Genomic DNA, 13505 nt, shown 5'->3' with positions numbered 1-13505 from the left:
AGCCATTTACAGGTACTCCTCCTGATGAGGTACCTTCCCTACCACCCTTAAGGGACGGCAGACCCATTCTCCAGCCTCGGGCTCTGGTTCGATCCCGCGTCAATCGGGGTACACTCGAAGTCCTAGTGGAATGGGATGACCTACCATCAGCTGAGGCCACCTGGATCCCCTGGACTATTCTTCAAGACGCCTACCCAGATCTCGAGCTTGGGGACAAGCTCGTCGCCCAGGAGGGTTGTAATGTTGTGGATGCATTTGTTGGGAGGACGTACAGCCATCGGCAGCAGCAGTGAGGAGGGGCCCACAAGGCGGCAGCTTATCTTATCAGCTCTCAGCTTATCTTATCTTATCCTTAGTAGTTTTCCTTATCTTCTAGAGTTTGATTTATCTATTAGAAGTAGGAGTCTGATTGATCTTAAAGTGTGATTTATCTTTATCTGTAAGTAGTCAAATTCTACAGGGAGTCCCTCCCACCTCTTGTAATCTCCTGTTAAGGAGATGCGAATTGAGAATAAAGGCATTTAGTTTTCAGTCAAGGAAAGAGTTTAGGAGAGTTAGGGTTATCTATTGAACAAATCACCCTTAGGTTGCCACGATAGGCTCTGCACGCAAAGGGAGGGGCAAGGGGAAGCTAGAGGTTCTCCTCGTGGACCGACCCGTGACGAGATCCTACGCTCAGGCCCATAACACCATCAGTCTTTTAATTTCTTCCCATGCTATGGTTGCTAACTAAAATAGTTGGGTTCTTTCAATCTTTACAATTTTCTACCATGCAATTGATCATATCCTTAGTATTAAAGCCACCAAATGAACTTGCTTATGGACTGGTACTTCTTTATATTGAAGCACACTGTACTCACCTAATCAAGGTAATCATTACTCATGAGCTTCTAACTCTCCTGGAAGATTTGGAATCTCTATTTTAATTCCAGTGTTTTCATTGATTGTTTTGATGATTCATGGGCTGAACCTGAAGCCTAGTTGGCTGGTAGTGCGACTGGAATTGATGTACAGGTATGGTTTGCCTTACACTTTAGCTACCTAGAAATTTGTTGTTCTTGTAGTTTCATTATTTGAGTAATGGGAGTGCTAAGTTATTCTTTGATTTTTGTCATATTTCTTGAAGTTCATTTGGATTTCTTGCCTGTGGGGACCCTGCAGAATAACTTTAAAGTGCATTTGGTGTGTTGTATTTGTTTCCATTTGGCAAGTCAGTAGACCATTTCTCCATGTTATTAAAATATAACTCATTTTTTCTAATTGAATCTTCTATTTTTCCTTGTCAATAATGATGCAGGTTGGCACAATCGTGTTTCTGGCTTTGACTGGATTACTGGTTTTTATGCTTTTCTTTCTGGCAGCAACCTTCAATGCAATTATTATTTCACTTCTAATGTCCTTGGCAGCTGTGGGTGGCTTTCTGGCTCTTTTCTTTGCCTGCATGACAGCAATCTATATTGGTGCATTATCAATAGCCGCATGTGTTATTTCCACAGCAGCAATTTCAGCAATATTTGCTGTTGTGATAGCTACAGGTTCCTTTGCATTTATTATTATTATTATTATTTTTTCATTCAGTTGCTTGTTAACACATTTATCTAAGGTCTGCTTGATTAGACGATAGACATGACCAGCGTTTTCTTTGTTCATATGCAAGGGAGTTCAACCCAGCATTTGATGTGTCCTGCACCAGTAGTTGTATGACTATAGCATGTAGTCTCAGTTTAGGAAGAGAACAAATACAAATATGTACAGTGCAAATACAAGGTTTAGAAATTCTGTTACAAGGTTTTGCACTAAATATATTTGTATTTGCACTCTGCCCAAACTGAGCCTCAACTCTTTTGATTACACCATTATGGTCATGCAGTTAATTTTATGTCATAGCCTATTTTGGGCTATGTGCATTGTTGGATTTATTCTATAATTTGTGGTTGGCCAAGTCCAGCTGGTGAACTGCTTGTATGATCCCAAGCCCTCCTTGGCCCAAAAAATTACTTGAGGTTATTTTCCAGAACCTCTATTGTTGTTATAGTTCAGTCACACATGAAGTTCAGAAAGCCAGTGCACAGACGTGGAGTCAAGATTATATCAACCTAGGAGGGGTTTTCAAATGGTTAACCAACTTCCTTAATATGGTTGACTTGTTCTAGCTAGTGACTGCCATTTTGGGATATATTCTCTATGTTAGATTGATTCAAATACCCAGTGTCTTGCCATTTATTTATCAGCCTTTGATATCCTCTATAGTGACCATGCAAGCCCTGATGTGCAGGTGACTGGCCCTAAGTGCTCCTTGTGCTTATCTAAACAAAGGCTTCTCGGAATCCTCTTTTAAGAAACGTTAATATGTAGTGATTGATGGTCCATCTCCATGTGTTCAAGTTCATAAGAAAATTCATTCATTTATGTTGCCTTTTAATTTGATTCTTGCTTCTGTTGAAACCTTAAATGATTTGTGGAAGCATTTTCTACAGGTTGGATTGGATTCTTGTGGACTGTGTGGTTGGCAACGAAGAAAACTGTGGGCCTCGCCAAGCACTCATTCTGTATTACTGGATCAGCACTATCAGCATATTCTGCTGCTAGACAAGTTCATCACCATCGAACAAACAAGGTTGACTGAAGGCAGGTAATGGGAGAAATTTGGAGCTTTGTCTACATCTGGTCATGTTTACCTTGATTGTTTATTTATGTTTTGCTTCTTTGTCTACTCTCCTGGGAATGATGTAAACCTAAATCATTCTGTGTTGGTTCTGTTAAATATAGTGCCATGTAGTGAGTCCGACCTAGTTTTTGAACTTTCATGCATGTATCAAAGAATATGTAATGACCATTACTAGTTATATACTGAATTGAGGATATAACTCCAGCTGTGGAAAGCCCAAAGCCCTCCCAAACTGGTAATTGATCACCCGTTGGCATAACCGTTGATTTGGGAGAAAATCAATATTCTCTTGGGTCCCGTTTGGTTTTTGGGAAGTTACTTACCTCCCTAAATGCACTTACCCAGATAAGAAACACTTACCTGGGTAAGTGCTTTACTCGTGTTATTTTATTTTCTAGGTAAATAAAACAATGATTGTTTTAGCCATAAAAAGTCATTAAAAGTGAAAATTTTGTCCTATCCAAGTGTTGGCAACTATCCCCCAGGTTTCCCAATTGGGAGGGTAAGTTATATCCAGGGAGGATCCCACATAAATCTGAAAAAAGAACATGGGTATCTCGGTCAATGGGAACCAAAATCCTATAGACCCACTTTTCACCCTTTCAAAATCAAAAAAACGAACGGGTCCTTGAATCTTCTTCTATAATTGGATTGTTAAGTCAAAGTTATGTGTCTTAAGAGTAATATGTTAGACCCACTTTTCACCCTTTCAAAATCAAAAAAACGAACGGGTCCTTGAATCTTCTTCTATAATTGGATTGTTAAGTCAAAGTTATGTGTCTTAAGAGTAATATGTGAACAAAGAATATTATGATGATCCAAGTTTTCAAATCATGGGGCTCATTTGGTTTGCGGGAATGGGGGTCTAGATTCTAGAATTAGACTGTTTGGTTGGGCAGAAACAGAATCCATTCCTGTTCCTTTTGGAATGGCATTCCTCCATATTCCATTCCAGTTTATTCCAATTCTGATTGTAATTCCTGTCTGAACCAAATAGACTATGGGAATAAACTATTTCAAGGGATTTTGGTTCTGATTGAAAATCAAACAGGTCCATTGTGTTTTTCTAATTTCTACTTGTAGGTAGGGATGTCAATTGGACTGAATTTGGTCTAATCCGATTCAGTCCAATGTGAGTCCTTTATAAATGGACCAGGTTCAATTCAATCCAATGAATGTTTTGGACCAATTTGAACCGGTCCAATTCAATGTCTGGACCATTCAATCCGTTCAAATTTATTTTGATTTAGATTGGTTTCAATCCAAACCCAGTCCATTGACACATATATTCTTATCTTATACCAATGGATCTGGATTAATCTAACCCAATTCAATATAAATTTGTTACGGATGGATCAGGTCTAATCCAATCTAATAAATATTTTAGATCGGATTGGTTCAATCCAATATGTCTTGTTGGTGTGTTCAATCCGTTCAAATTGATGTTGGACTGGATGGGGTCCAATCCAAAACCGATCCATTGATACCTTTACTTGTAAGAATTCAAGGCTTTCCAGTTATCTGGCTTTTTTCTCATTCATTTCTTTTTTTTTGTTCTTTCGTTTTTTCTTTTGAATGCGATTGAATCATCTTTGATCCCTTTCCCATTGGCTTTTCTGTGTATATTCATGCATGTGCAAGCCAATGGATTTTGTTGATAAATGATAAATGTGCAGTTTGGGCAGGCTCTATATAGACCTGACCTAACAAACTTGGGCTTTTACAGTTTTACATATTTTCAGGCTTCAGGTTAAAACTGTGCCTCGAAAGCCACCTCAGCCTTCCCAACTTAACCTGATTCTTCTATAACACGCATACATAGCACGATTTCTTGGGGTCAGTTTTGCACTTTTGCCCATCCGATTCAGTGGTAGTACAGTTGATGCTCAGTACTTTTGCCCTTTAGGCTTCGTTTGTTTAAAATGCAAATCTGAATCGGATAGAAATTTTTTACCCAGTTCAGTTTTAAACCTATTTGTGACTAATATACACTCTTATCTGATGAAAAATTGCACTTGTTTCATATGCATCAATTAGCAGATGCAAATTTTGCATCTGAGAAACTGATGCAAATTTTGCACATCCTCCTACCTTAATTGTCATATAAAATGGGGAATTGGGATAAATCAATTTGCTTCCTACCTTAGTACTTTACTTCCCCCAATAAAGAACCTCGCTTTTGTCTCACTTTTCTTTCAGAGGACCACATCATTTTAGTTCCTATTTTACTTACAAACAAAACAAGGTCAAATTTGAAACAAAAGTAATTGGGATTCACACTCAGTCCATGGATTTGCACAAGTGCAAATGAGTTCACACTACAACAAATGGGTTCTTAAGTAAATAATGCATTAAACACCATCTTGTTTATTAATATACAAAGGCCCCGTTTGGTTCCTCTAATCTCTTAACAATGAAGTGGTTTTATACAACTTTCTGCGTTAAAGAGGTTTTCTGTGCCTTTTGATTCTGAAGAAGCATGATGGCTAAAGTACAGTCGGGATATTTTTTAATGAATTTTACCCATATTGCCCCTCTAACGTTCAATTTACCTATAATATCTCAGATCGAGACCCACCGGATCCACTGGACCCACCAGTGGTCTTTCATTTTCTCCATAATATTTTTAATATTATTATAATATTTACAATATTACAAAATTAATACTATAATATAATATTATAATTATAATATGCTATAAAAATATTCTAATAGAAATTAATTATTTAGAATAAAATTTACTAATTAATTATATTATATTAATTATTGTTAATAATACTGTTATACTTATTGTAAGGTATCTTAATTTTTGTTAATATTAAAATGTTATTGACTTATTGTAATAATTTTTAGTGTTGTTTTTTTATTGAATTATATAGGCAAACAAAAATTCTCATATATATGGTTAAAATAGTCATTTGGCAATTTTTAGAATTCAGATTTTAAAGTTCAAGTAACATTTTCAGAGTTTAAAGGAAAGAAAAATTCACCAAATCCAATACACCTCTTAATGTAATTATTACACTTTCAAATGTTGGACCTCAGAGCAAAACGTAGCTTTAGTTTATTAGTATTTTAAATAAGTGTTTATTAAGACGTTTAGGAGTATTCGAGCCAAACACAGCTTTAGTGAAAAATTGTGGTGCAACATGTTCCAGTGAAGAAGGTCATGTAAATTCCTTAAATTCCTTAAAGAAGTTTCATAAAAAATGGAAAGAGAAGGGACAATTTTGTATGCATGTGTTTGAAATTGATTTGCATGATTCCAGATCTGCTCCTCACAGAAAACGCCTCACATTGACCTCATAGCATGCCTTGACTACACATCAGGAACATCTTCCGTACTTGTATTTATTATCATCCATGGGGAGATGTTCACAATATAAGGTGTGATGTGGCTGAGGTCGGTGTGATGTTATCTCTGTGAGGAGTAGATCCCAATTTGATTTACACCTCTACCTGATTAAAAATTTGCATATTTTGTCCAATATCACTTTTGCACCTCATTTTCTCTCATATGATGTGGGGACCACTTGTACTTCCACCATGAATTTGCAATCCCCAATTGCATTTCAAATCATGATTTTTAAAACTGAACTGGTGACCAAACCGATCAAGGGTCTAGTTATCAGGTCGAATGGTTCGACCTTTCGAACCGAATGCTCGGCCCATTTTGACAAAAAAATAAAAAAAATTAAAAAAATTAAAAAACGGTCAAAACTATTCGAACAGTTCGAATGGTTAACTGCCAAGTTCCGTGGTTCACTGACCAAAATCAACGGTTTTGGGGGGGAATCCGATTTTTGAGAAAAATGGAACCAATCACCTAACCGGTTCTCGGTTTTTCTGGTCCGACTGTCTGATCCGGTCCAGTTTTGAAAATTATGTTTCAAACAAACAAACAAAGCAAAGCTTGAAGCAAAAGTTAACCAGCATTTGCATTTACCCTATTTGCAATCCCATGCATTTACATCAGTGCAAATTTCATTGGCACCGCAAACAAATGAAACCTACATTATTATTTCCTAGGAATGGGAGTTATTTATAAGTCGTCAAGATTTTTCTTTTCTGTTTTAACTTTTTGATAAGAGAAATGAAAATTTCTTCATTGTTTCTCTGAATATATCTTCAGTGAAAAATTTAAAGCAAGAAGAGAAAATTCTTTTTTCTTTCGACATATTGCTTTATCTATTTTAGTGGAAAAAATATTTAAATAAAAAACGAGGATATAGTAATCGAACCTAACTTCAGCCAAGGTACTCGCAATGTCAAAAAATAAAAGCTAAGGATGCAATTTGGGTTGGGTTAGGATAATATTTGCCAAATTTTGAATGGGCTCAAGCTAGGGGTGCAAGTCGGGCAGGTTGGAACGGGTTTATGGTCACTTAGGTCCAATCCTAAAATTTAGGCTTAATGCCTGAGTCCGGACCAAGTCTGAGGTCAAGCCCGAGCCTAGCCCACACTGTAATTTGAAGCATTCAGGTTGGGCTTAGACTCGAACTCGGGCTCGGGCTCGGGCTCGGGCTCGGGTTGGTCAATGAACTAGTCCGAAAAATAAAAAAACCCAACTTCTTGGGCCCGAACCCAACTAAAGGACCAAAAATCCTAGCCTAACCCATATAAAATTTCGGGGTGGGTCAGTTTGTGCTTGATCTAGGCCCGTTTAAGTTGCACCCCTAGCTCAAGCTCAACCCAAGCCTAGTGTAGTTGAGCTCTTGAATTCGGGCAATCCGACTTGCTTCCCCACTAAAAGCTTATTCTGAAAGATAAAGAAGTAAGTTATTCAGTTCAGCCATTTTGGCTGTTACATAACAGTCACTCAGTTTAGCTTCTACCAAACATGTTGTTACTGCCTTTTTCTTTCATCTGTTTTTAACAAGATGGCAGGAAACCATCAAATCTCTATATCACCTCTACCCTAACCAAAAAAGTAGAAGGAATGTTTGGTTACCCTTTTGCCCTTGTCGTTCATCATCATCATCATCATCATCATCAACAACTAAGCCTTGTCCCACTATATGGGATCAGCTACATTATTCCTGTTTTGTCATTTTGTTTTGTTTAATGTCATATCAATCATTAAAATTAAGTAATAGTGTAAACTAGCAATCCGAGATATGAAAATAAGAAACAAAAATACTTAGATTTACTTTAAAAGCAAAATATATAACAGATAAAAAAAATGTTTGTTTTATTGATAAGAGGCAGAAAATTGATTCTATCAACAAATTATGTGCATGGGTTTTGTTCATAAAAAATTTATCAACAAAATTTTATGTTTTTGAATGGTTCTCTTCTGTCCATCTCTAGACCGCCAAGGGGCCTTCTCTTAATTTTGACTTCAATTTTAATTATTTTTCTCAAAAAAAGCAAAGAGGAGGCTAGCTTCCGCGGGGAAGAAGATATACAGTTGGAGATGAGATTACTAGTTTAAGAAATTTAGTTGCCAGGGGGAAATAAGATCATTTTATGGCTTAGATTTATTGGAAAAAGAACAAAGATAAAATCTCTCTTAACAAAACGAAAAACACTTAAACCAGTGAGTGGTTTCCAAGTAGCTAAAAACCCTTCACCAAAATTACTTTATATAAAATGAAAGGCTGAAATTTTTCTGTGGCATATGATTGATTCTCAAAGGCTAGCTAGTATAACCCGAAAATGGTTACAACTTAAAAAGTAAAACAGCAACATTACTTATAACAAGGATGTCAAAGAATTGGCTCGGGGAAGGGGATAGAGGACCTTTTTTTTTATTTATTTTTATTTCTTTTGTAAGGGCTACACAACGGGGGTAATCCATCTCCAATCCATCACCCCCAACCTAGGTGCAAGTGGGATTTGATCCTAAATCTCAGCTATGATCAACAAGAGACCTTACCAACCAGCTGGTTGGCACTGGACTATTAATTGCAAGCTGGGATCCTCACAACTTATCAGCCCGGCCCAAACAGATTACTAACCAGTTACATTATTAATTGGAATAATCAGTTCTGACCTGATTAGACCCGATTATTCTTGAGATCATTAATTACCTATGATAAATTGATAATAATAATTTTAAATTTTATGTTTTGATACTATAGTCTTAATAAAAATAATAGCAAAATAGTAAACTATATATATATATATATATATATATATCAAAATTATCTTATATACCTATGAAATTTACCCTTTGGGACATTAAATAAAACAAAACTTATAAACACCGAAGAGGCCTATACATACAATTGGTCGGATTAAAGAAAGAAAAACATTTACCAAATCATTTAAAGCAATCAAGGAATTCAAATCATTTACCAAAATTAAAGAAAGAAAAACATTTACCAAAAATTGAAAAAGAGTTCAATTTTCATAGAAGTTTGCTTTAAAAAAGAGCACACTCACTTGTATTTTGGCTCAATTAGTCTTCAAGGTGGGACCATAGGCGGGTCTTCATCATCCCGATGTATGACAAATGAGAAATCGTGGAGCTCCACAAAATGGGTGGTCCTATGTTTTCAGATCCATACTTTTTGCCTTACAAAAATTTGTATGCACTAAAAAGATTTCTTCCATGCCATGGTTTATGCCATTTCAGTATCTAATTCCAGTGACTTAGACCCTGTTTGGTACTAAATGATTTCTGGCAGCTTGCGTTTGAGTCTTCCTCTGTTTGGCTGGAAGATCTTTTTGCTGAAAATCATACCCCAAAAAGATGCAAGAAACTCGATTAGAGCTTATTTTGGAAAGCTAGAAACAGAATTTTTTGCCTGTTCAAGTTTCATTTTTGCATGGAAAAACACGTCTTCAATCAAACGGTTTATTGGCTGCCAAGATTTTTATGTAAAAGCTTATTATCTTTTTGATTATAGGATCTTTTAGAAAAGACTTGTTATTTTTATGTAAAAGCTTATTATTTATTGGTTTATTATCTAAATCTCTCTCCTTCATTCGTTTTACACATTATCATGACTTTTCAAAACTGCTATAGATCCCTTGTGAGAATTTTTGTCCAGCTAGGCCATTAATTATTTTTTATAACCAAGCCAACCCTGACCCTCTGTTAAATAATTTAAAAAAAAATCTTCTTTTATCCTCCTCCATGTAGGGCTGTCAATGGATTGGGTCTTGTTCAGGACAGGCTGTACCGATACTGTTTCAATTATAGAACCGGACTAATTACTGATCGGGACAATGGGGTCTGATCCGATTAGACTAGTTTATACTTGACACATCTATAATTCCCAATGATAATAATAGTTTAGAACTTCGTTTTGATAATAAAATACTGAACTGTTAGGTTGATAAAAGGGCTTTTTACATAAAGTATGACCATTTAACAAACAAAATCAGATATGATTTAAAAAAAATAACCAAAACAATGAACATGTTTTGCTTTTTTCTCACCTAAAATACCCCCAACTCCTGTCCATCATCAGTGTTCATTGGCTATCATGAGAAACGGGGAGAGGACGAAGAATGGCTTGGGATGTGAAGACAAGCAATGCTGTGCTTGACTCCCACTTCAACGCCCGGCTGGGCAATATTGGCTTGGCATGATGGCTGGAGCATGAGCTTGAATATCCAACCACTCCAGTATACAAGTCCATGTCCATAAGAGGCCACCAGTTTCGGTTGGCAAACACAATTAGGACCGGTGGCGCAATTGGGTATCTGCCACCTGAGAGCTTCCGGAAACGAAGCATTTTGCGATGACAAAATCTGATGTTTTCAACTCTGGGATTGTTGTTTTGGAGGTGGCCTCTGGTTGGCAAGCGATTGATCTCACATACCCAGATGAGCAGATCATCCTGCTTGACTGTATAAGAGAACTATCTGATGAGGGCAGGTGCTTGCAAGCTAGGGATGGTAGGCTCAAGGATGGATTTTACAGGGTTTCATATCGAGCTATTGTTTTCTCTCAGTGGCCCTCAATCTAGCTAGGCCTACTTAGACCTGTTAATGGGTCAGGCTTTTACTTGTTATCAATTAAAAATATCGAGACCTGAGCCCGAGCCCAATCAGACCATCGGGCCTATATCGTAAGTTTGAGCCCGGCCCTAATAAAAGGCCCAAGGCCCGAGAGAGTTACATTCTAGTTCAGAGATCGTCAATTTGTCGCAGGAAGGGTCGACAAATTGGGGAGAGAGAGAGACCTGATGGAGTTCATTGGTTGTTGTTTGTTGGCTTTCCGTTGTAAATGTCATCGGCCATTGTTGGGGAGTGTTGGGGACGCCGCTACTATGGAGTCTGGACTCAGAGCTCGGAGAAATGGGGACACCGTTGAGTACTTGAAGTCAGAGCTCAGAGTTGGTTGTTGGCTGTGCCACTGCAGATGCTGCCAACCATTGTTGGAGACGCTGCTACTCTGGAGTTTGGACTCAAAGCTCAGAGAAATGGGGATGGCGGGACGCTGCTGATTACTTGGAATTAGAGCTTGAAGAGATGTCATCGCTAGCTCGCCGTCTATAGTATAGAAGATAGAAGATAGAACTACCACCAGCCGCCACTGTGAAAGGGAAGAAGTTTCAGTTTGTTCAAATGAGTTAGGGTTAGAATATATATATATATATATATATTATAGTATTTAATATTTAAGTTATTATCGGATCAGGCCAGGTTCGGATAGGGCTTTTTTTGTGAAATCCCAAGCCTCGGCCCAAAATCAAGTCGGGCTTAGATAATAGGGCCCGAGGCCTGACCCATGGACCTAATAATATGTGCAAGCCTGACCGCAGCCGGGTCTGGTCGTTGGGCTACCTGGCCCATGGACCTAATAATATGTCCAAGTCCGACCGCAGCTGGGTCGGGTCGTTGGGCTACCTGGCCCATAAACAGGTCTATGCCTACCATGAAATGGATTCTGTTAGCACTCACCAGAACTTGTATCGGTCCATTGCCTGCTCTTCCATCGATCGTTTCAGTCCCACCCTCATTACATATCTTTGTCATCGTTCCATCGTTTCAGCCCCTTTGCAACGGGTAATTGAAATGTGGATCATGCACCCGCTCTCGATGCTCACATCAGGCTCCATTTTCATTGATCAGAAAAATGATGGAAGTCGAATGGGGAAAAGGGAGACGATGAACAGTGGTGTGAAGTTTAAGAAAGGATAATTTGGTCCAAAAAAAGTTAATTTTTTGTCTTGTTCACTATTTTTGTAATATTTTTGAAAACATATCTGGTTTTTCCAATTCATCAAACTTTATTATTTTTTTTGATAAAATGTGTTTTAATTCATAATTATCTTATTATTTATGAAATTTACCCTTTTAGACATAAAGTATAACAAAAATTATTAAAAAATCAGAATATCTTTATATATTTTTTAATATATAATTGATCCGGGTCTAAATTGATTCAAGAAATAAAAAACCAATCCCACTTCATTTATAAATCGAGACAAAGCCATAGAGCCAAAACCTACATAGCTGGCTTGGTTCTGTAAGATGGACCAGACCCATTGACAGCTCTACGTCCAATACAAAGGTCCCAAGCCCATTTGGATGAAGAGATGGACCCCCCCAAATCTCTGTTGGAAGGGAAGACTAATAAATTTCACCATCACTCAATTTTTGTCAGGGATGGTGTAATAAATTTATAAAAACCATTCATCTCCTAATGATAATGATAATAGGGGGTTTTTGAAGGTTTTGAAAAGGAGAAAGGGGGAAAAAGTGAAAAGAAGATTTACAACATAACCCTTATTTATTTTCTCTCTATTTTACAATTTTTTGCCATTTTTAGCTTTTAATTGAACAGCTAGCTGAAGCTCTGATAAATACTAATGCAATCTGGTTTTGATTAATAAAAGAATACTAAACCAAAATTTATCTGGAGGAAAGGATGAAGGTACTACAGAATGACATTCTAAATGTCATAATAGACCTTCCACATACCTTTAATTTCCATGTAGGGTTTTAAGTACCATGGGAAGCTTGGGTTGCTGGTACTTTTAAAGTTGGGACGGTTGAACTAACCAAACTCCTAACTAGAGTACTTAACCTTACTATAGTTAATGGTTGGTAGGTTTATAGGCCTGTGTGATTATACATCTTTACACGGATGCCTACTGATAGTTCCCAGGTCTATGCATATGGTTATAAATATTTGGCTTTTACTGCCTTACCCCTAATCCCCTATCTAGACATTATGGGCAGTGTATGGATCATTGGGCTCAGTTTGGAAAGAGTACAAATATTTATGGTGTAAATACATACAAAATACAAAGTTTTACATTCTACATATTTGTATTTCTACTGCCTCCAAACAGAGCCTTAGAATAAAAAAAGGTGGATTATCTTTACGAGGTAGTTCCAGGCCCATCAAGTTGCAAAATGATAAACCAATAAGTGGGCCTCGATCGGTAATAAAAATGAAAGCAATAAGGTATTCAGTTCAGCCACTTCAGCTGTTATCCATAGGCAAAACCTAATTTTTAAAATGACAAGCATATTAATATTGGCAAATCTGAATCCTATGGTGAACTGCTGGGGCTCACATTCACAATGGTCTTTAAGGATTGGCCAGAAAACTCTTCTTACATTTACAGGTTACGGCCAGAGCAATAGGACCCAAGTAACCACTCCGGTCTGCTCATACAGAGCTTCTGGACTATAACTAACCAAACACTAGGCTCCAATATGAACCAGTTTGGAATGGAGGCCACGTCAACCATTGTTGGATATTTCAGTACCACCACTATACAATAAACCTTCATGGAAAGAGGTCCCTAGGCTATGTTTGGTTTGATAGAAGATAAGAGAGAAACAGAGAGTTGAGGTTGTAAAGGAAATTTGTGAAAAATCCTAACAAACTTCCCTCAGCTCTTTTTCTGTTTTATTTAATTTTCTA

General features: G+C 37.3%; 1 protein-coding gene and 1 long non-coding RNA gene across 2 annotated transcripts in view; one reads left to right on the top strand and one right to left on the bottom strand.

Moving 5' to 3' along the window:
- LOC104607256 (voltage-dependent L-type calcium channel subunit) overlaps positions 1–2867 on the top strand; it is a 38330-nt gene extending 35463 nt beyond the window's left edge. Inside the window, exons 2-3 of the mRNA XM_010272854.3 lie at positions 1298–1535; positions 2478–2867. Coding sequence (XP_010271156.1) covers positions 1298–1535; positions 2478–2626 — 387 coding nt within the window. The 3' untranslated portion in view covers positions 2627–2867. The remainder of the gene's footprint in view (positions 1–1297; positions 1536–2477) is intronic.
- Positions 2868–5922: 3055 nt separating this feature from the next.
- On the bottom strand, positions 5923–11747 carry LOC148792207 (uncharacterized). Its single transcript, XR_016085969.1, has 3 exons — positions 10058–11747; positions 9056–9343; positions 5923–7707 (listed from the first exon to the last, which is right to left on the bottom strand). It is a non-coding gene; the product is annotated as an uncharacterized LOC148792207 (long non-coding RNA).
- Positions 11748–13505: the final 1758 nt, after the last annotated feature.

Source organism: Nelumbo nucifera, chromosome 4 (assembly GCF_055504915.1).
Source record: "Nelumbo nucifera cultivar China Antique chromosome 4, China Antique-T2T, whole genome shotgun sequence".
NCBI classification, from domain to species: Eukaryota; Viridiplantae; Streptophyta; class Magnoliopsida; order Proteales; family Nelumbonaceae; genus Nelumbo; species Nelumbo nucifera.
This window is presented reverse-complemented; position numbering and strand designations above follow the sequence as displayed.